Source organism: Bos taurus, chromosome 18 (genome assembly GCF_002263795.3).
Source record: "Bos taurus isolate L1 Dominette 01449 registration number 42190680 breed Hereford chromosome 18, ARS-UCD2.0, whole genome shotgun sequence".
Taxonomy (NCBI): domain Eukaryota; kingdom Metazoa; phylum Chordata; class Mammalia; order Artiodactyla; family Bovidae; genus Bos; species Bos taurus.
The window spans coordinates 48,650,783-48,674,164 of record NC_037345.1 but is presented as its reverse complement, the minus strand read 5'-3'; the positions used below and the strand labels follow the sequence as shown (position 1 = coordinate 48,674,164).

The 23,382-nt window shown below is 45.9% G+C and overlaps 1 protein-coding gene across 4 annotated transcripts in view; it reads left to right on the top strand.

Moving 5' to 3' along the window:
* The first annotated feature begins 55 nt into the window (after positions 1–55).
* The window catches only part of FBXO17 (F-box protein 17), a 31,922-nt gene continuing 8,595 nt past the window's right edge, over positions 56–23,382 (top strand). The window contains exons 1-3 of one of the 4 annotated variants that reach the window (NM_001103239.3): positions 56–233; positions 19,853–19,947; positions 21,043–21,146. Coding sequence is in view for 3 of the 4 variants with exons in the window: in NM_001434742.1 (NP_001421671.1) it covers positions 21,060–21,411 (352 nt within the window). In the remaining variant the exon portion in view is untranslated. Of the gene's footprint in view, positions 250–19,852; positions 19,964–21,042; positions 21,412–23,382 lie in introns of those variants that run through there. The other 3 variants (NM_001434742.1, NM_001434741.1, XM_005218932.5) reach the window with 3 other exon arrangements.

The window sequence follows — 23,382 nt, the reverse complement described above, 5'->3', positions numbered from 1 at the left end:
CCCAGACCCCGCCCCTCCCCCGCTCCGGCTGCGCGCAGCCGCCCGCCTGCCCGCTGGACTTCACAGTCTCCAGCCCCCGGGTCCAGACTTCAGCCGCCGCCACCCCCTCCCCCAACCCTCCTAGAGGACTCCCTGGGCGGGGCCGATCCCGAGGAGCACCCCCCCGGACTGCCTCTCAGAGCAGGGTGGGGAAGGGGATCGTAGTCCACCGCCACCTCCGAGCAGGCCGCCAGGTGAGCGCCGGGACAGGTAGGGACCGAGGTCGGGACCGGTGTCCGTCCACACTCGCAGCTAGGGCGCCCCGGGGAGGATTTCCGTCCCAGGCCCTGCCCGGAGTGGCGTGTCCCTGGAGTCCTGCGCCCCATCACGCCTTCCCCCGCTTCTGCCCCTTTAAGTCCAGAGTTACACGAACGCACGTTTGAAAGCCCCAGATTATAGGAAAAGGGCTTGGCTATAAAACCGGTCCTCTAAAGCCCTCGCCTCTCCGCCCGCCTGCTGGTCTGAGGAGGCCACTATTAAACACCACCCCCACCCCCCACGTACTCGACCAACACGTGTTCAACAGCAGCTGGTGAAAGGCCTGACCACTTTTTACCAATTCTGTTTTTTGTGTCCTCTGGCTGGCAGGAAAATCTACGAATCGGAAGATCTTAGAGCACCGTTTCTTGCTTTAGCAACTTGGGCACAGTTTGTTTTTAGCTGCTGCCGCTCTACCCAATTTTTAAACTTTGTTCTGAGTTAACTTTTGCAGTGACCGGTCATATTTGTTAATGTTCCATGTCTTGATCTTTCAACTTTAGACGGCAGCTGTTTACCGCTATTTTGAAAGACTATAGTATTACCAATCTACTTTTAAAATAGACAATAACATTTTTTTTAGTGTCCCAGTAACACAAGTACAAACGACAAAGGTTTGCATGCAATATCAATCCTTTAAACAAGCGCAGTCTCCTCTGCAGCCAGTTTTTAAATTTTGTAATTAAATTACTTTTCAGAGATGGCAGAAGTAACTTGTGATCCGTGGTGTGTCGTTTTAAACCTTTTTTTGCTCTTTATTCCTCTGGTAGTTCCTTCCAAATCTTTAAAGCAAATTATTCCATTGTTATTTGTTAGTTTATCAACTTTTACACAATGTCTGTAATCTTTTGCTAAAAATAGATGGGGACAGAAGCTTATCATCTCCAGGGTTTCTCTCCTCCCTGTATAATCACAACATTCCTTTTGGCTTCTCTAAAGAAATTATTTTTTGTAAACTTTTCTTTTTCTTTAAGCATATCTATATATATTTGTATATTCTATGTGAAGTAGCTCAGTTGTGTCCGACTCTTTGTGAACCCCGTGGACTGTAGCCCACCAGGCTCCTCCATCCATGGGATTCTCCAGGCAAGAATACTGGACTGGGTTGCCATTTCCTTCTCCAATACATATACAGAATCTGTTGATTCTCCTTTTAATAAAGTTTTCATATTTATTTAAATTCTAATTTTTCAATCCAATCAAGATATACATACAGTTCACAAATCAAATATAAACAAGACTGCCGTATTTTTTCCCTATGATAAAAGTAATATAATCCGTTTAACAAAAATGGAAAAGGCCGGGGCAGTGTTTTTTGTTTTTGTTTTTGTTTTGTTTTGGTGATACTAGCTCCTAGACCAGGTATCCAAAACACCCGGCCCTTGGCAGTGAGATTTTCGAGTCCTAACCCCTGGACTGCTACGTACTTCCCAGGGGCAGTCTTTTAGATTAAAAGAGATTAGAGAGAAATGAGCACCCCCAGCAGTGTGTGAGTCCCATCTTTGTTTGGAAGATACAATTCCAGAAGACCTTGGAACAATGAGAAAAAGTGTTCATAGACGAAGCATTAGATAGTAGATTGAATTTCTCTTAGTGGGTTGAGAGATAATAGACCTATAAAGGGTTCTTATTCTTTCTTAGGAGATGCATATTCAGGTATTTAATAGTTCATCAAAAGAGAGAGAGAAAGCAAATATGGCAAAATATGAAACAGATATCCATTTTAACTATATTTTCAGCTTTTCTGTATGGTGACATTTTTATGGTGAAATCTGGGGAAGATAAAGACGATTTACCAGCAGAAACTAACACAACATTGTAAAGCATCTATACTCCAATAAAAATAAATAAATAAAATGCATTGAGACAGAAAAATAAACACATATAAAAAATAAAGTAAGATAAAAGTTTAGAAACTCAGAGATGAATGCATGCACAGCTGCACGACCCTGGAGTCCTCCACCCCAATCTGCCCCTTGCTTGTTGGGTGACCCTGGGTTGATTGCTTCCCTCCTCCAAGCCTCAGTTTCCCCAGCTGAAAATAGCACCGGCCTCAAGGGGTTGTTGGTGAGACTTCTGTGAGATCTTGGAAAGCACTTTCCACGTACGTGCCTGGAGGATTTAGTGTTCAGTTAACAGTAGCTGTTAGTATTTTGTGAAGGGTTTTTCTTAACAACCATGGTCAGCTCACCTGTGAATAATTATCCATAACATCATAACTGCTCTTGGGGCTCAATAATTGTAGCGCACAGGCTTAGCTGCCCCTGAAGCATACGGGATCTTAGTTTTCCGACCAGGGATGAACCTGCGTCCCCTGCACTGGAAGGCAGATTCTTAACCGCTGAACCACTAGGACTGTCCATCTTTTGCCTTTTTTAAAATTCACCAGGTGGCTCTGATCTTGCCATTGGTGCAGTTTTCTGTCCCGCTGTATTTCGTTCCTTCCTAGGCACGAATCCCCTGAACCTACATTCCTTCAGGCGTGGTTTCAGTGACTGCATGATTCTGACATAAGGAGGTGCAGCCCCAGACTCCAGTCCCATAGCTGGCCTTGACTGCTAATCATTGTCACAGCAGTCACAATGGCAGCTAACACTTGTTGAAGACCAGCCTTGATCTTGTTGAATTTCCCCATCACCGTGGGAAGTGAGAGTTACTACAAGTCCACAGCGTGTTAGCCAAAACTTTTGCTATTCAGTGCAGGAACTGAATATAAGGCAAGTCACAAAGAACCATCCTGTGTATTACATATGATCCTTATCGGGGTAGACTTCCCTGATGGTCCAGTGGTTGGGAATCTGCTTGCTAATGCAAGAGACACAGGTTAGATCCTGGTCCGGGAGGATTCCACATGCGAAGGGGCAACGAAGCCTGTGCATCACAGCTACTGAACCCACACTCTAGAGCCCACAAGCCACAACTACTGGAGCCCCACGCCAAGGCGTGGGGCTCTCCCAGGACAAGAGAAACTCCCACAATAAAAAGCCCGCCCACGGAAACCAGAGAGCAGCCCCTGTTCTCCGCAAACAGAGAATCCTGCGTGCAGCAACAAAGCCATAGGGCAGCCAAAAATAAATAATTACTTAAAATTTTTTCCAAAAAAATCCCTAGCAGGACTGGGGAGTGATCAAACACACGGATACTTCTTCAGTGAGATGCATGTTCATATCATAAATAAAACCTTCCATCAGTTCCAGGCAGTTCTGCCACCAAGTGGGTCTATGAAAGCCTTGGTTTTCAGAGCTTTTGGATTTAGGGATTGTGGAGTGTGGTGGTGGTTTAGTCACTCAGTCGTGTCCAACTTTGCGACCCCATGGACTCTAACCCACCAGGCTCCTCTGTCCATGGGATTTCCCAGGCAAGAATACAGGAGTGACTTTCCATTTCCTCCTCCAAGGGATCTTCCCAACCTAGGGATCACACCCAGGTCTCCTGCATTGCATGCAGATTCTTTACTGACTGAGCCACCAGGGAAGCCTGGAGAGGACATGTGGACATTCACATCCCATTTTCCAGAGGAGAAATCTACGCTGAGAGAGGGAAACCCATTTGCCCAAGTTCACGAAAAAGTTTGAGTTTGGGGGCTGGGGCTGGCTGAATATGCAGCTGACAAAGTTTCACCTCTCCGCAGTGCCATCTCCTCTGCAGGCTGTCACCAGCAGTTCCCAGAACCAGTGTCCCTGGCTGGCCCTGTGATGCCCCAGAAATGTCAGTGCCGCCTCCAGGGAATGAGATGATGCACGTAAAGAATTTCCCAGGGTGCCTCACACCACGAAAGCATCGACAAATGTGAACTGTTAATCTGTACTAAGATGCAATTCGACTGTTCCCTTCTTTGACTTAAATAATCATGGTGTTCATTGATACCATTAATAATTTTTTAAATTGTAAAATACAACACTCATACAGAAAACTACATGAAATATATAACAAAGTATATAAGCAGCACCCAGGCCAATAAGGAGAACATTGCCAGCCCCCTAGATGTTTCTCTGGTTAGTAGCCTTCTCCTTCCCCACAGAGGGAACCAGCATCCTGACTTTTATAATGCTCGTTTCCCGGCTGGGTTATTTTGTTTTGTGTTGTTGTGTGTTTTTTTTTTTAATATTTAGTATTTGTTTATTTGGCTGCACTGGGTCTTAGTTGTGGCACACAGGATCTTCAGTCTTTGTTGTGGCATGTGGGATCTAGTTCCCCAAGCAGGAGCTGAACCCAAGCCCCCTTGGTGGCTCAGATGGTAAAGAATATGCGTGCTATGCAGGAGATCTGGGTTCCATCTCTGGGTCAGGACGATCCCCTGGAGAAGGGAATGGCTACCCATTCCAGTATTCTTGTCTGGAGAATCCCATGGACGGGGAACCTGGCAGGCTATGGTCCATGGGGGTCGCAGAGAGTCAGACACAACTGAGCGACTAACACTTTCCCCTGCACTAGGAGCATGGAGTCTTAGCCACTAGATCACCAGGGAAGTTTCTGCTTGTTTTATATATGTATGAATATACAGGCGGGAGGAGAAGGGGACGACAGAGGATGAGATGATTGGATGGCATCACCGATGCAATGGACATTATTTTGGGCAAGCGCCAGTGATGGTAATGGACAGGGAAGCCTGGTGTGCTGCAGTCCTTGGGGTCACAAAGAGTCAGACACAATTGAGCGACTGAACTGATATATATATATGATTTTAGTACCTGTATGTACATTTGTAAATAGCATTTATTAGTTGAGCCTGTTTGTAAACTTTCTAAAAATCTCTGGTGTGAGAATATAATTTATCATCCAATTTTCAAACCAGGTAATTTTGGAAGCGATAGGGGTCACTGATATTTACCCTAATTACCCTGGGACACTAGGTGTAAATCAGGCCTGCCCCAGGCCACCCCGACTGTCTGCTTGTCCTGGGACTCACACTCTGGATGACTTGTGTCTCTGGTAAATTTCACCCCAAATTATGCTTTTGAGGTCCATTTTGTGCTGTTGTGTCTACTTATTGTTACTGCTACTTAGTCTTCCATTCTATGACTGCCTTCATTCATTTATACACCCTATGTGGGTACCTGGATCATTTCCAGGTTGGAGCTATGAGGGTCAATGCTGTCGTGAATATTCTAGTATATGTTTCCTGGCTTTAGGGTCAAATTGCCAGCTTGTTGGAAAGGCACTTTTCTAACTTCAGTTAAAAAAAAAAATCCCCAACTAGTTTCCAAAGTGGTTGCACCAATTTTTACTCTCATCAGGTGTGTATGGGAGTTCTCACTGATTGTAAATTATGGTAACGTTGTATTATTGGTTGGTTGGTTTTTTTTTTTTTTTTATAAAAGTGTATTCTTTAATACACATGATATCCATGACATTTAAACTAGAATATACCAAAATGCAAAGTAACTTTGCCTCTCATCTCACCCATGCTGTGGTTCAGAAGGCAGTTGGATAACTGAGAAGGTGATGATGGTGAAAATGACAGAGAAATAGAGGAATTCAAAATCATCTATTACTGTCAGCTATGAAAGATGGTATTTAGCTCAATGTGTATTCACTCCACTAATTTTTAACACTTGTACTTTTTTTTAAGATCATTTCTTATTTACCTTTGAGACTTTACATTTTATGCTTCACTTGTATTTTTTTTATCCTGGCAACTTTTGATTCCCGTGATACTGAGTGAGAGGAGTGTCTTGGCTTCCCCTCCCCCACCTTTCTTTTCCCATCTTGTCGGTAATGCATTTGCTTTCACACCATCAAGGCTGATTATATCTATAATCTGTTCTATTACCCTATTTAAGTCTTACACGCTGTAACTGTAAAGTGTGCAGGATTTGGGTGGTTTTGGGTTTTTTTTGTGTGTGTGACAGCTTTATTGAAGTAATTTACATACCATAAAATTCAGCCCTGTTGAGTGTACGATTCAGTGATTTAGTGAGTTTTCCGAGTTTGGCAGCCAACACTACAGTTTTAGAGCATTTCTATCACCTCCAAAATAGCCATTGTGCCTAGTTGTGGTCACTCCTTGTTCCCACGCCCAGTCACAGCAACTCCTCATCTTTCCCTATATTTAGATCGGTCTTTTCTGGACATTTCACACAATATGTAGCCTTTTGTATCCAGCACTTTGACTTAGCGTGCTGTCTTAGGGTTCATTCTCCCTGTATCCTGTACCATTACTCCATTCCTTTTATTGTTTTGTTTTGTTTTGACTTTTGGCTGCACTGGGTCTTCCTTGCTGTGTGTGGTCTTTCTCTAGTTGCCATTAAGCAGCGGCTCTAGGGTGCTGGGGTTCAGCGGTTGCAGCAGGAGGTCTCAGCAGTTGACCCACGGCTTGTGGAATCTTCCCCGACTAGGGATCAAACCCGTGTCCCCTGCAGGCGGGTTCTTTTTTTTTTTTTTTTGTAGGCAGATTCTTAAAACACTGCACCACCAGGGGAGTCCTCTTTCCTTTCAGTGTTGAACAGTATTCCACTATATGGATAGATCACATATTGCTTACCATTCACCAGTTGATAGACACCTGGGTTGTTTTCCAATATGTAATGCTGCTGTGCACTTTGGCAGTCAAGTCAGTCTTTGTGTGACATACCTTTTCATTTCTCTTGGGTAGATAGCCTAGTGGTAGAATTGCTGTGTTTCAAACTTCCAGTGGTTAAGACTCCAGGCTTCCAATGCAGGGGGCACAAGTTTGATCCCTGGTTGAGGAACTAGGATCCCATATTCCTTGAAGCCAAAATAAATAAATACATATATATATTTTTTAAAAAGAATTGTTGGATTTCATGGTAAATTTATATTTCACTTCTTTTTTTTTAATGTTCAACTTTTATAGAAACTGTTTTCCAAAGAGGCTTTACCATTTTACATTCCCATCAGTGGTGTATAAGGGTCCCGGGTTCTCCCTGTCCTCACCAATCTTTTGGACAGCAGCTATTCTAGAGAGCATGACGTGGCATCTCACTGTGATTTTAATTTGCATTTCCTTCATGACTAATGATGTTGAGCATCTTTTCATATGCTTATTGCTGTGCTAAGTCGCTTCAGTTATGCTGATTCTTTGTGATCCTATGGACTGTAGCCAGCCAGGCTCCTCTGTCCACGAGATTCTCCAGACAAGAGTACTAGAGTGGGTTGCCATGGCCTCCTCCAGGGGATTTTCCCGACCCAGGGATCAAACCCGTGTCTCTTGCATTAGCAGGTGGGTTCTTTACAACTAGTGCCAGCTGGGAAGCCCGCATTTGCTTATTAGTCCTTTGTATTTCTTCTTTGGTGAAATGTCTATTCAAATCTTTTGTCAATTTTTAAATTGATATGTCATATTATTGAATTTTAAGTGTTCTTTATATATTCTAGATTTAAGTCTTTTATCAAGTGTGTGATATACAAATATTTTCTGCCAATCTATAGCTTGTCTTTCATTTTCTTAATAATGTCTTTTGAAGTACAAAGGTTTAAAATTTTGATAATGTTTAATTAACCCATTTTTCTTTTATAAATCATACTTTTGGTATTATATCCAAGAAATCTTTTTTTTTTAATATTTGTTTATTTAGCCACATCAGGTCTTAGCTGCAACATGTGGGATCTCTAGTTGTGGCCCACAGGCTTAATTGCTCTCGGGCATGTGAGATTTTAGTTCCCCGACTAGGGATTGAACTCATGTACCCTGCATTGCAAGGTGGATTCTTAACTTCTGGGCCACCAGGGAAGTCCATGCCACTCCACTTCTGACTGCTGTGTACATCATTTCACGTCTTTGGGCCTCAGTTTCCTCATGTTGTGACAATCAATGGGAATAATACATAAGCCACAAAAGATCATCCCCAGTCAGTTCCTGGGTTTGAAGATCTGTCTCTTCTGGCCTACACTGTGCTATAATAATTTTTTTTCCTTTAAATGCACTGCTAACATTTAAAAATCGGGTGATTTCACATAAACACAGGGATTTCCAGTCTCTTGACAAACTGGAAGATGTGGCCAAACTAGGCCCACCTTCCTACTGGGCAGTAAGTCAGCCAGAGTGAGTGCCTCCACGCTGGGCTCTTCTCTCCAGACTGACAGAGGCGCCACCACTCCCTGTTGGCTTGCACCCAGTCCGCCTCACTTAGAGACAGAACCCCAGGTGGTGTTAGTGGTAAAGAACCTGCCTGCCAATGCAGGAGACATAAGAGACCTGGGTTCCATACCTGGGTCGGGAAGATCCCCTGGAGGAGAGCATGGCAGCCCACACTGTATCCTTGCCTGGAGAATCCCATGGATGGAGGAACCTGGCAGCTTACAGTCCACAGGGTCACAAAGTGTTTTGGACGTGACTTAGCACGCACGCAGCACAGGACCAGCTGTTGTAATTGTGAGGCCAGCCAGGGGCGGTGGTATGAGTGGGGACTCAAATCCATGCCTTGCTCCAGTCACCAGGTCATGCTACCCAGAAGAGGTGCCTTAAAAAAAAAAAAAAAAAATCTACCTAAAGACTCCTACAGGCCAGTGCAGGCCCTGATTATCTATAGCTCAGTCTTCCTTCTTGAAGGAGAAGGCATGCCAAATCTTTGTACATGCAAATAATTCTAAGGAGCAAGAAATTTTCAATCTTGTTTTTTTGGGTTTTTCTGTTTGTTTGTTTGACTATAATTCCCTGTGCTGTACAATATACCCTTGTCGCTTATATATTTCATTTGTTTTTTATTTTTTATTTATTTGGCTGCATGCATGCATGCTAAGTCGCTTCAGTTGTGTCCAACTCTTGGCAAACCTATGGACTGCTGCCCGCCAGGTTCCTTTATCCTTGGGATTCTCCAGGCAAGAATACTGGAGTGAGTTGCCATGCCCTTTTGCAGGGGATCTTCCCAACCCGGGGATCAAACCTGCCTCTCTACATTGGCAGGTGGGCTCTTTACCGCTAACACCACCTGGAAAGCCCTTATTTGCCTTCACTGGGTCCCAGCTGCGGCAGCATGTGAACTCTTAGTTGGGGCTTATGGGCTCTAGTTCCCTGACCAGGAATTGAACCTGGCCCCCCTGCATTGGCAGCTCAGGGTTTTAGCCACCGGACCACCAGAGACATCTCAATCCTGTTTCTTGGTGATATTTCTGCAACCATTTGTTGTAGGTTAGGAACAACACTGGCAGGACTTCCCTCCCTGACAGTCCAGTGATTAGGACTGGGCACTTTCACCGCTGAGGGCTCGGGTTCAATCCCAGGTTGGGGAACTAAGATCCCGTAAGTAGCACAATGTGGCCAAAAAATAAAATAGAGACAACACCGGCGCCACTGTTCAAGAGTAAAGTGTTAAAATTGATAAGGGAGAATGTCAGGTAGAGGAAGATCTCTCCAAGGAATGAAACGGAAGCCTTTCTACCTAAAATGGAAAAGATTGACCATACAAGGTGCTAGGAAGTGCAGCTGTCATACATGTTGGTGGGAGTGCACAGTCATGCTGAAAAAAAACGCTTGGGTGCGTTCTCGTAAAGAACATGTGATCCAAGAATTCCACTCCTACATATTTACTCGTGGGAAATGAAAACATATGTCCAGACAACCACTTGAATGTGATTGTTGATAGAAGCTTTATTCATAACAGCCTCAAGCTGGAAACAATCCAAATGTCCATCATGCCGAGTGAGTAAACAGATTGTGGTTTATCTGTTCAATGGAGTACTACTCAGTGATAAACAGGAGTGAGCTGGCAATTAATACAGCAATGATGTGACTGAATCACACACTATTCTGCCAAAGGAAAGAAGATACAGGGGTGCCTCCTATGGTTATCACTCAGGGTCCAATCCAGAGACTGAAACCGCACAGTAATTGAAGGGAGAATGTTTAATATACAGATTTATTCATCATAGCAGGGGATTAGAGTTACAAGGAGTAGCTACGGAGAAATAAAGAGAATGGTAAAGAATATAAAATGGCAAATACAGGGAGCAGCCTCTACCACTAAGATCTAAGATAGAGAGCTTGAGAAAGGTGTCAGCTCCAGACTGTCCTTGGCAGTCCCAGAATCCCTCACGCTTTGGGGGTTTTTGTTTTTGTTTAACATTTATTTTTATTTATTTGGCTACACCAGGTCTTAGCTGTGGCATGCAGGATCTAGTTCCCTGACCAGGGGTTGAACCCTGGCTCCCTGTATTGGGACATGGAGCCTTAAGCCACTGGAGCACCAGGGAAGTCTCTAGACCCTGACGCTTTGGGAGAACACTTGGACATGGCTCACTAAAGGGCAAAGGAGTCCCTTTAGTGCTCCGGCTGTGGAACTTGCTGGAAATCCACCCTCTGGAACTTGCCAGAAGTCGGTCCTTTAAGGATGCTAGGGAAAACAGTTCACAAGGAAGTGTCTCACCAGAAGCACTCAGCCAAGAAACCAGCTGAGGTGGGTGCCAGGGCAAGATGCTGGCTGAGGGATGCTCCTCACTGCCAGGCACTGGAGAAGCCTACACCCTTGTGAATGTCGCAGGAAAAGCTGCCTGCCTTTGGAGAACTGTCTGGAAGCTAGACGGTTAAAGCTCAACATTTAGGAAGAAAACTAAGATCATGGCATCTGGTCCCACCACTTCATGGGAAATAGATGGGGAAACAGTGGAAATAGTGTCAGACTTTATTTTTTGAGGCTCCAAAATCACTGCAGATGGTGATTGCAGCCATGAAATTAAAAGACGCTTACTCCTTGGAAGGAAAGTTATGACCAACCTAGACAGCATATTAAAAAGCAGAGACATTACTTTGCCAAGAAAGGTCCGTCTAGTCAAGGCTATGGTTTTTCCAGTGGTCATGTATGGATGTGAGAGTTGGACTGTGAAGAAAGCTGAGCGCCGAAGAATTGATGCTTTTGAACTATAGTGTTGGAGAAGACTCTTGAGAGTCCCTTGGACTGCAGGGAGATCCAACCAGTCCATTCTGAAGGAGATCAGTCCTGGGTGTTCTTTGGAAGGACTGATGCTAAAGCTGAAACTCCAGTACTTTGGCCACCTCATGCGAAGAGTTGACTCATTGGAAAAGACTCTGATGTTGGGAGGGATTGGGGGCAGGAGGAGAAGGGGACGACAGAGGATGAGATGGCTGGATGGCATCACTGACTCGATGGACGTGAGTCTGAGTGAACTCCGGGAGTTGGTGATGGACAGGGAGGCCTGGCATGCTGCGATTCATTGGGTCGCAATGAGTCGGACACGACTGAGCAACTGAACTGAATTGAACTGAACTGCAAGCTAGAAGCAAAACCGTTTCCGCCTGCAACACCTCTCTGGCTCCCTCTACTGGAAAACTTTAACATGGCAGCCGGCGAAGGAAGAAGATTTAAATGCCTAAACTCCAGTTTCTCAACTTGGAGCTGTGAGGCAGTAAATTGGCAACTGGCACACCATATGATTCCATTTATATGAAACTCTAGAAAAGAAAACTTGTAGTGACAAAAAGCAAATTAGTGGTTGGGGTGGAGGTGGGAAAGGGTAAACATTCTAGAGTAACAGAAATGCCACCTCTTGTTTATGAGGATGGTTGTACCATCACATACAGTTGTTAGAACACAGACTGTACACTTGAAATGTTTGCATTTTATTGGATGTAAATTAGACATCCGTGAATTTTTTTTTAATTTTTAAAAATTTCTGGGAAATAGGACTCTTGGGCAAATATAAATGGAATATATGCATGCATGCACACACCACAGAAAGTCGCTCAGTCGTGCCCGACTGTTTGCAACCCCATGGACTATACAGTCCATGGAATTCTCCAGGCCAGAATACTGAAGTGGATAGCCATTCTCTTCTTTAGGGGATCTTCCCAAACCAGGGGTCGAACCCAGGTCTCCCTCATTGCAGGCGGATTCTTTACCAGCTGAGCTACCAGGGAAGAACCACAGCAATGTACCCCAAATCCCACCACTGAGATTCCCTCGCTTATCCCGGTGCATTCACTGTATCTCCGTGAAGTGTTACTGGAGGTAATTCCTGGCTTTGGATTGGTGCCCTGTTCATGCATTCTCCCTCAGGAGTTCAAGTTCAACATGGGTGCCCTAGGTAGTTGGCAAGAGTTTTGAAAGGGAGATGAGTTGGACATGTGCCCACCCGCCTCTCCCATTTCCCTTCTCCCCAAGGGAGATCTACAAAGGGCATCTCACTAGGTTCATATTACCAGATCTTCATCCAAAGAGTGAAATCCTATTAGTTCTTGTATGACATTGGGTCTTACTTATTCCTTGAGTCCCAGACATGACTTAAGGATATTTCTCCTTCACGGCTCACATCCAGCCCTTGAGATAGAATAGTTATTCCTATGGCACATGTTACAGACAAGAAAACTGAGGCTCAGAGGCCAGCAACATGCCAAAGTGATGGCCTGCCCAAGAAAAGGCAGAACCAAATTTTTTTTTTTTTTCCGGCTGTGCTGAGTCTTTGTTGCTGGTCTGGTTTTTCTCTAGTTGCAACGAGCAGGGGCTACTCTCTAGTTGCGACATTCGGGCTTCTCATTGCAGTGGCTTCTCGTTGCAGAGCACAGGCTCGTTATTGTGGAGCATGGACTTAGTTGCTCCAAGGCATCTGTGATCTTCCCTGATCAGGGACTGAACCCATGTCTCCTGCCTTGGCAGGTGGATTCTTTACCCTTGAGCCACCAGGGAAGCCCAGAACCAGGATTTGAACCTGGATTATCTGCCTCTATAGTGGGAGCTCCTGACCACCAGCTGTCCTGCTGGGAGCAGCAGCCGAGAGTCCTGGAAACCCTCAGCCGCTCCCTGCCCCCAGCAGAGGGTCCTAATAGGATTTACCAATATTGCGTCTTTGACAGTCAAATCTTTTCTACCCCCATGATTGTATTCTGAAAAAATTCAGGCATACAGAAACGCTCAAATAATTATACAGTGACTCCTAAGATAGGGAGACAAGGACAATGCCTGTGTATTTGTTTGACTGATACTGAAACATTGCCATTCAGAGCAACTGTTTGTTCAGTATTCCAAATTCATAAAACAAAAGTTAGTGACATGACACTTCAAGTACAAAAATGTATAAATACCACAGCAAGTACAATCATACATTTATAAATATACAAAGGTTGGGACTTCCCTGGTGGTTCAGCAGTTAAGACCCTGCGGTCTCACTGCAGGGGGCAAGGGTTTGATCCCTAGTGGGGGAGCTAAAGATCTTGCACGCTGCATGGCCCAGCCCCCCAAAATTAATAAATAATAAATAAGCAATGATTGCACCTAAGTTATCCCAATATGTTATTAGTTGATCAAATCATAAGAGTAATTTCAAAATCGATGGAAGTATACTTGCTAAATTTAATAAAGATAAAATTAACAAAGTTAAGGAAGAAAATTAACCAAGTAAAAATGACGCTATAGGGCTTCCCAGGTGGCGTGGTGGTAAAGAATCTGCCTGCCAATGTAGGAGACACAGATTCAATTCCTGATCCGAGAAGATTCCAGATGCCTCCAGACAACTAAGCCCGTGCGTCACAACTATGGAGCCTGTGCGCTAGAGCCTGGGAGCCGCAACTACTGAAACCCTTGCGCCCTAGACCACTCTGCAACTAGAGAAAAGCCCGAGCAGCAGTGAAGACCCAGCATAGCCAAAAATAAGAATAATAAATAAAATTACTTTCAAAAACACTATATAAAATGAAGATAGTTTAATGAATCATGAGCTGTGAAAATGAAATGATATTATTGGATCTTCATCAAGAGTAACTACTCTGGGGAAAGTGTGCAGCTAGCAGGAGAGACCACGTGGAGATGGAGAACTGCCTGGGGAATTCCCAGCCGGAGTCCCCTGGTCCAGCGCTCAGCGGAGGAGTGACGAACTTTCAGAAGATGACCCAGTGCCATGCTCTGCCTGAGGACCACAGCACAAGAGCCCCTGAGAACCGTGTGACTGAGCCCAGGTAGTCCCCGGACCACAGCACAAGAGCCCCTGAGAACCATGTGGCTGAGCCCAGGTAGTCCCCGGACCACAGCACAAGAGCCCCTGAGAACCGTGTGGCTGAGCCCAGGTAGTCCCCGGGACCACCAAAAAAAATCATAAAACAATGCTTATTATACCATGGCAATGGTTTTATCACTGAGTCATGGGGGTATTTTTATGCGAAATTTTCCAGTCACTCTAAAAAGGCCCTACACAATTCGAGGAACCACCGAGGAAAGAGAGAAGCTACCTCTTAATAGTTTCAAGGGTTCTTGAATTTAAAAATAATCCTTTTGTGGTCACTTTGGGCAGCACATATATACTAAAATTGGAACCATACAGAGAAGACTAGCATGCTGTATTTGTGAAGCAGCTTCACTTGTCGCTCAGATGGTCAAGAATCTGCCTGCAATGCGGGAGACCCAGCTTCCATCCCTGGGTGGGGAAGATCCCCTAGAGAAGGGAATGGCAACCCAGTCCAGTATTCTTGCCTGGAGAATTCCATGGACAGAGGAGCCTGGCAGGCTACACAGTTCATGGGGTCGAAAAAAGTCAGACATGACTGAGCAACTAACACTTTCACTTTTTAAAATCGTCATCATCGTCCTCATCCTATTTTTTAATAACTTTGCAGAGAGCCTTTTGGATATCTTTTGGTTCCTTTCCATGGACTACCATCTCTGTTTTTATTGTTATTGTTTCCAGTAAACCTTTTCTAGAAACAAACTGTACAGCCTGACGAATTTTCACAAATGAACACACATGTAACCCAACTTTAGATCAAGAAACAGGAAGAAAAAAACAACAACTTTCAAATGAGTACCTCTGCCCAGATGGAACTTTTTTAAAAACTTATTTTATTAAAATATAGTTGATTTAAGGGAAAAAAGCAAACAAAAAGAGAATATAGTTGATTTACAATGTTGGGTTAATTTCTGCTGTACAGCAAAGTGGTTCAGTTATACATACATACACCTTCTTTTTTCATATTCCTTTCCATTATGGCTTATCCCAGGATATTGAACATAGTTTTCTGTGGTACACAGTAGAACCTTAGTGGGTTTTTTAAAATATTTTTTAAAAATTATGTATTATTTATTTGGCTGCACTGAGTCTTAGTTGCAGCATGTGGGATCTAGTTCCCTGACCAGGAATCGAACTCAGGCCCCCTGCATTAGGAGCACAGAGACAGTCAATGGACTACCAGGGAAACCCCAGGATCTTGTTTATCCATTCTACTTACAATAGTTTGCATCTGCTAATCCCAAACTCTCAATCCCTCCTTCCCTCATTCCCCTCCCTCTTGGGAACTGCAAGTCTGTTCTCTCTGTCTGTGAGTCTGTATCTGTTTTATAGAGAAGTTCACTTGGGTTGTAGTTTAGATTCCACGTGTAAGTGATATTACATGGCATTTGTCTCTTACTTCACTTAGTATAATCATCTCTGGGCCTACCTATGTTGCTGCAAATGACATTATTTCCTTCTTTTTTATGATTGAGTAGTATTCTATTATACATATGGACCCCATCTTTATCCATTCCAAATGGAACTTTTAATCCTGCCTGGGGTTCTCTCGGCCTTCCTCTGTGAGTAGTACCTGTCCCCTGCAATACAAGTCCCTGACCATCGTTGCATTTAGTAAGTGCTGCATAAGAGACCACTCAGAATGCAGTGACTTAAAACAATACCCGTTCCTTTATTATTCTGATGGCTCTGGGACTGACTGGGCTCAGCTAAGCAATTCTCAGGGGCTGCTGTGCAGGTCCCAGCAGGCGGTGATTGGGCCTGGGTCATCCGAGGGCTCATTAGCTTCCCTGTCTAGCACCTGGGATGTCGTTGTTGTTCAGTTGCTAAGTCGTGTCCAGCTCTTTTTCGACCCCGGTAGCCCACCAGGCTCCTCTGTCCATGGGATTCTCCAGGCAAGAAAACTGGAGTGGGTTGCCATGCCCTCCTCCAGGGGAACTTCCTCACCCAGGGATCGAACCTGGATTCTTTACCACTGAGCCACCAGCACGTAGGATGGGAAGACTCAAACAGCTGAGGCTCCCCAAGCATATATATATATACAGGACAGCCAGACTCACACGGTGACTCAGGCAGTGCTGTGCTGGAACTGGTTCACACCAGATCCTGGGAGCTCACTGTGGACAGTGCTTTCCAACTCCAAAGTTCAGAGACATCATGTTGGTAGCTTGCCATCAGCCATGGGCAGTATAGTCACACCACAGAAATCAGCAAATGCTACAATTCCTAAATCTAAAATCTAAAAACCATGTCTTTCATGGATCCCCCAATCGGGGATCGAAACTGCACACCCTGGATTGGAAGGCAAAGTCTCAACCACGGGATCCCCAGGAAAGTCCAAGAGTCCGTTGTTAAACATTTAGGAGCACACCACTGGACTCACGGCTCCCCAGGCATGCATCCCCAGACAACACAACCTCCAAAACCCCTTAGCGACATCACTTCTGTGATGCTCTGAAAAGTGAAGCAGTCCCAAAGGCCTGCCCATGTGAAGGGGAGGGGTGTGAATGGAGAATGATCAAGTGGAAAAGAGCAAGTCAGATTGGATACGTTGTTATAGGCTTTTGGAGAAGATGTCTGCTGTGCGTCACAGGTCCCTAGAAACTGAATACCAGTGTCATCCCCCAGTCACTGTGACAACCAATACAATTATCCTCCCCGCTAAACACACACAGACACACACACACATCCAAACACCCTGGCAGCAGGCAGTGACCTGCCATTCTGACCCAGCCAGTAGCTGGCATTCAGCTGGGCTGGACATGGTGGCTACAAGGCACATCATGGTCCTCAGGAGAGTATCACAGATAAGTATTTTGAATACCCAGGGGCTCATACAGTACATCACTTGAAAGTCCTTGCTCCCCAGTGAAGTCCGGCTGCCCTAGTGGTGTGAGGGGACCACTCTCAGGTCCAGAAATCCCGCACTCACCAGCAGTTGGCACATTCCTAAGGAGAGCTGACCCAGGGAATGAGGCTCTGGTGAGTTTCATGTCCCTGCCAGGCAAGCTGGTGGACTCACTTGTAAATTGCAGCTAATTATTAATACAACTAATAACCACCTGGGGGCAAAATACACTCTAGTCTCTAAAGCCTGGCTCCACAACTTCAGTTCTCTGTTGTCGGGGCAAAGCGGAGTCAGGCTTTGTGCCATGTCCACAGACCGCTTGCCTGATAAAGGCTTAATTCTTAACAAGACGTTAATCAATTTATTTTAAAATAGTAACGGCTGACATGAATTGAGCACTTACTGGCACTAGATGATATAACAAGCATTAGATCATTGAAGGCTCTTAACCCAGGGCAACCTCCGAGGATCGTTTTGGCCATTAAAACACAATGATGAAATTCAGTGCAATGATGCAGCTTAAATGCTCAGCACAGTGGTTTAGAAAGGGCCCAATAAATGTCACCAGATGGAAATATCATAGCTAAATGGTTGCTCGTCATCTTTTTATGGTATGTAATAATAACTGCAACTAAATTTAGTGTCATATATTAATATCACTTTTATTTACGAGATACCGGAGGTTATTTCTTGAGTGCTTTACCAATATTAATTCATTTCATTCTTACAACAACCCTATGAAGGAAGTATGGTTAACACCCTCATTTTCAGAAGAAGAAAGTGAGGCACAAAAAGATGAAGAGATTTGCTGTTGAGGCAAGAGGCTTAGCTGGGACTCAACCCAGGCTGGCTGTACTCAGGAATCAGCATTTCATCACTAAGCTCTTTTGCCAAGGTGTTTTGTTTTGTTTTAAATACAGGTGTTTCGTTTTGTTATGCCTCAGTTTCCTCATCTGTGAAGTGGGTTTCTGATGTGACAGTTCGTTCACTCAGTCACTTAATATCTCTTTATTGAACACTTATTATGTGTCACACACTGGTGTGGACACTGGTGTGCAGTGTGCAAAATCAGCAGCAATTCTGCCCTCGTGATTATTACAATGTGGCTAGGGGAACAGACAGTACAGAAGATTTACTTAATTAAGTAAATTATATCAATATATGGGCTTCCCTGGTGGCTTAGATGGTAAAGAATCCGCCTGTACTTATGTGTGTGGTGTGATAGGAGTGTTAGAAAAGAATAAAGTAGGGAAAAGGGAAGGAGAAGTAGGTGATGGTCATGAGGCCCTGAAATTGTAAATATGGTGGCCAGAGACAGTCTCGTGGAGAAGCTGAGCCAAGGTTTGAAGGAAGTGTGGAGGTGAACAAAGAAGTACTCTGGATCTAGGTGATGAAAACAGCCTGTGCAAAGGCTCTGAGGTATGGAGGCTGGTATGGCTGGGGCAGAGTGAGCAAGGGAAATGAGGGCAGGGAGATGACAAGTGCTGATCACGTGGGGCTTGTGGGCCACAGTGAGCACCTTTCCCTGACCCTGATGAGTGGAGCCCAGCAGGGCTCTGAGCAGGCAGGGACTGGACCCAAACTCAGGTGTTCACACCTGTCCTGGCTGCTTGTGGGAAACAGGCTGTTGGGGAAAGGAGCAGGGAGACAGCAATGGTCCAGGTGAGAGGTGATGAGAGTGGATGAGATCTCCAAGGGAGTGAGTACTGGTGGAGAATAGAGGAGGTTCAAAGACTAATCCCTGACCCTGAGATCAGAGGAAGGAGGAAGAAACAGCCAAGGAGACTGACTGGGAGCCACCAGGCAGCCGGAAGGGGTCCAGAGGGATGTGGTGGCTCAGAGGAGTGAAGTGAAGACAGAGCGACCCCTGTGTCAGGTGCTGTTACCAAGTCAAGCAAAGTGAAGACTGAGCGAACAGTGACTACTGGTTCAGCACCAAGGGAGGTCACTGGTGGGTGACCTTGACATTTCGGGGTAGAGAAGGAGGGGCTTCCCTGGTGGCTCAGGGGATCTGTCTGCAGTGCCGCAGACCCAGGTTCAATCCCTGGGTCAGGTAGATCCCCTGGAGAACGGAATGGCTACCCACTCCCGTATTCTTGCCTGGAGAATTCCATGGACAGAGGAGCCTGGCAGGCTACAGTCCATGGGGTCGCAAAGAGTCGGACACAACTGAGCAATTAACATTTTAAGGAGGGCAAAGCCTGATTAGAGAAGGTTTGAGTAAGAATAGCAGTAGGCCATATAGAGGCAGTGAGTGTGACAACTTTTTGGAGAAGTTTTACTATAAAGAGGACCAAAGAAATGGGGTCATAGCTGGAAAGGGAGCTGGAATCAAGAGTATTTTCATTCATTTTCATATGAGATGACTCTGTGGGCTGATGAGAATGACCCAGTTCAGAGAGGGAAGCTGAAGGTGCAGCAGAGAGAGAGAACTATGAGACAGTGGCCTGGAATAGGCACAGTTATGGCGGGAAAGCAGAGGGCAGGGAGGGTCTATGGGGCAGTGGGGGTCTGTAGACATTCACTTTCTATCGATTTTTTTTTCCTGCAAAATAAGAAGCAAGGAGGGGCTTTCATGATGGTCCAGAGGTTAGGACTCTGTGCTTCCACCTCTTCAGGGGGAACTAAGTAAGAACCTACACGCCATACCACATGGCCAAAAATAAAAAAGAAGAAGCAAGAAAAGAGTGAAAAGGTGGAAGGAAGTGTGATGTGTTGGAGGGTAGGGGAGAAGGTGTGAAATAACTATGTATAGAGAGGAAGAGCTACTGGATAAGAGAAATGTAATCTCATTGCCAGACAGCGCTGCAGGTACGCTTGAGCGTCAAGTTCACAAACTTGAAGTGGAGCTGGCCAGTGGAGTTGTGTGTTGTTCTTCAGCTGCTTTAAACCGAGTGAGTACAGGCACAGGTAAGTGGAGGGCTTGGATTTAACCAGGTCATGTGTGGGAGGAAGCCAGAGGAGGCCAGGGTGTACGCAAAAAATGTTTTTAATGATTAACCAAGGAACTTAAGCTGGATAAAGAAGAACTGAGAATTGATGGCGTGGGGGGGGCAATGAAAAAGAGGTAGGGACAAAGGATGGGAGATCATAGTGGGTTGGCAGGACTGTGGAGGGTCTGGGGCACTGGAGGGACAGAGCTGGAAAGAGAGGAGGTGATGACTGGAGAGTGAGAAGCCTGAGACGGAGGCTCTGAAGAGGCCGTTGAGACAAGGCGTAGGTGCAACCACAGGAAAGGGGCTAGGAGGACAGCTGGTCAGGGATCAAGAGAGGCCCGGATGGTAGACGGGAGGATCATCAACCTGGATCTGGAAATCACCCGGAATGTTGATAAGAGCAACCTGAGTGGCAATGAGTCTAGAGCTAAAATCATGGAGAAGTGATGAGTCGTCATCTGGGTCACCAGTTTATGCTGACAAGCTGACAAACGATCAACCCTGATGAGCTGGGGCGTTTGAGGGAGAGAGAATGATCTGAAAACGGTACCAAGGAGCAAGATGTACCCACTTGGAAGGGTCACAGGACATCTGGGTTCTGATTACAGCAAGAAGGTGACAAGAATGTTCAGCGAAGAGATTGAGGAAATGGATTTTGCAGGAGGACAGGTCATGGATTCCCAAGGCCAGAGAGTTGGGACATCTGGGGAATGGTTTCCCTCTCTGTGGGTTTTTCTCATAGGTCTTCAGTGAGCGTGTGGTCATATGTAAAGTGCTCAGCCTGACACAAGTCCACCGGCCTGAGCAGGAAGCAGCCCTCCTGGGGTCATGATCAGGCTTAGGGGTTTGTTGGTCAAGGGGTAAAGTTGGGGAGAAACCGGTCGCCGTCTGGAGCCAAGTGGCAGGAACCAGATGCTGAATTTCTTGGGAGCTGGCAGCCTCCCGGTCGCCCGTGTACCTGGTGAGGTCACGGTTAAGCTCTCCTTGCGTCCTGGAAGGATAGCTGGAGGGAGGCCAGGCTGCCCTAACCCGCCGACCCCTCTCTATCTGCAGGACTCTGGAGGCCGGAGATGGGCGCCCGGCCCTCGAGGCGGCGGCGGCTGCCCGCGGACCCGCCCATAGCCTTGGACGCGCTGCCCCCGGAGCTGCTCGTGCAGGTGCTGAGCCACGTGCCCCCGCGCGCGTTAGTGATGCGCTGCCGCCCGGTGTGCCGCGCCTGGCGCGACGTGGTGGACGGGCCCACCGTCTGGCTGCTGCAGCTGGCTCGCGACCGCAGTGCGGAGGGCCGCGCCCTCTATTCAGTGGCCCAGCGCTGCCCGCCCAACAGCGAGGATGAGGAGGAGTTCCCGCTATGCGCTCTGGCGCGCTACTGCCTGAGAGCGCCCCTAGGCCGCAACCTCATCTTCAACTCCTGCGGAGAGCGTGGGTGCCGGGGGTGGGGCCGAGGGGAGGGGCGGGGTCACGGGTGGGACCGAAGAGACCCCAGGGGTGGGTGGGCGGGGCCAGGAGCCAAGGGACATAGTCCTTGACAAACTGGGTGGGCGAGGCCAGGGAGGAGCTGGGAAGGTACAGACTGAGTGGGAGGAGCCAGGGACTGTGGGCAGTGTTGTTCAGTTGCTCGCTCCTGTCCAACTGTTTGCGGTCCCATGGACTGCAGGACGCCAGGCCTCCCTGTCCTTCATCATCTCCGGAGCTTGCTCAAACTCATGTCCATTGAGTCAGTGATGCCATCCAAACATCTCGTCTTACGTCGTGCCCTTCTCCTCCTACCTTCAGTCTTTCCCAGCATCAGGGTCTTTTCCAATGCATCGGCTTTGGCATCAGGTGGCCAAAGAATTGGAGCTTCAATGGACGGAGTACAAATTGGTTGGCAAGACAGAGGAGGAGGCGCCAAGGGGCAGAGCTGTGGCAGAGGTGACGCTCTGCTGGAACTGTAGACTCAGTTGTTCAGTCACTAAATCATGTCCAACTCATTGTGACCCCGTGGACTGCAGCACGCCAGGCTTCCCTGTCCTTCACCATCTCCTGGAATTTCCTCAAACTCATCCATTGAGTCGGTGACGCTATCCAACCATCTCATCCACTGTCGTCCCCTTCTCCTCCTGCCCTCAAGCTTTCCCAGCATCAGGGTTTTTCCCAATGAGTCGGGTCTTCCCATTAGGTGGCCGAAGTATTGGAGCTTCAGCATCAGTCCTTCCAATGAATATTCAGGGTTGATTTCCTTTAGGATTGACTGGTTTGATTTTGCAGTCCAAGGGACTCTCAAGAGTCTTCTTCAGCACCACAATTCGAAAACATGAAATCTTCAGCACTCAGCCTTCTTTATGATCCAACTCTCACATCCATACGTGATTACTGGAAAAACCATAGCTTTGACTATACAGACCTTTGTCAGAAAAGTGATATCTCTGCTTTTTAATACACATAGCTTTTCTTCCAAGGAGCAAGCATCTTTTAATTTCCTGGCTACAGTCACTATCCATGGTGATTTTGGAGCCCAAGAAAATAAAATATGCCACTGTTTCCGCTTTTCCCCATCTATTTGCCATGAAGTGATGGGACTGGATGCCATGATCTTAGTTTTTTTAATATTGAGTTTTAAGCCAGCTTATTCACCTCCTGTTTCACTTTCATCAAGGGGCTCTTTAGTTCCTCTTTGCTTTTTGCCGTTAGAGTGGTATCATCTGCATATCAGAGGTTGTTGATATTTCTCCCAGAAATCTTGATTCCAGCTTGTGATTCATCCAACCCGGCATTTTACATGATGTACTCTGTATAGAAGTTAAGTAAGCAGGGTGAAAATATATAGCCTTGATGTACTCTTTTCCCAGTTTTGAACCAGTCTGTTGTTTCATGTCTGGTTCTAACTGTTGCTTCTTGACCTGCGTACAGGTTTCTCAGGAGGCAGGTAAAGTGGTCTAGTATTCCCATCTTTTTATAATTTCCACAGTTTGTTGTGATCCACACAGTTAAAGGCTTTAGTGTAGTCAATGAAGCGGAAGTAGATGTTTTTCTGGAATTCCCTTGCTTTTTTTATGATCTACTGGATGTTGGCAATTTGATCTCTGGTTCCTCTGTCTTTTCTAAATCCAGCTTGTATATCTGAAAGATTTTGGTTTACATACTGTCGAAGCCTAGCTTGAGGGATTTTGAGCATTACCTTGATAGCTTGTGAGTTGATTGGATTGTGCGGTAGTTTGAACATTAACTTTGGCAATGCTCTTCTTTGGGATTGGAATGAAAACTGATCTTTTCCAGTCTCGTGGCCACTACTGAGTTTTCCAAATTTGCTGGCATAATGAATGCAGCACTTTAACAGCATCATCTTTTAGGATTTGAAATAGCTCAGCTAGAATTCCATCACCTCCACTAGCTTTGTTCATAGTAATGCTT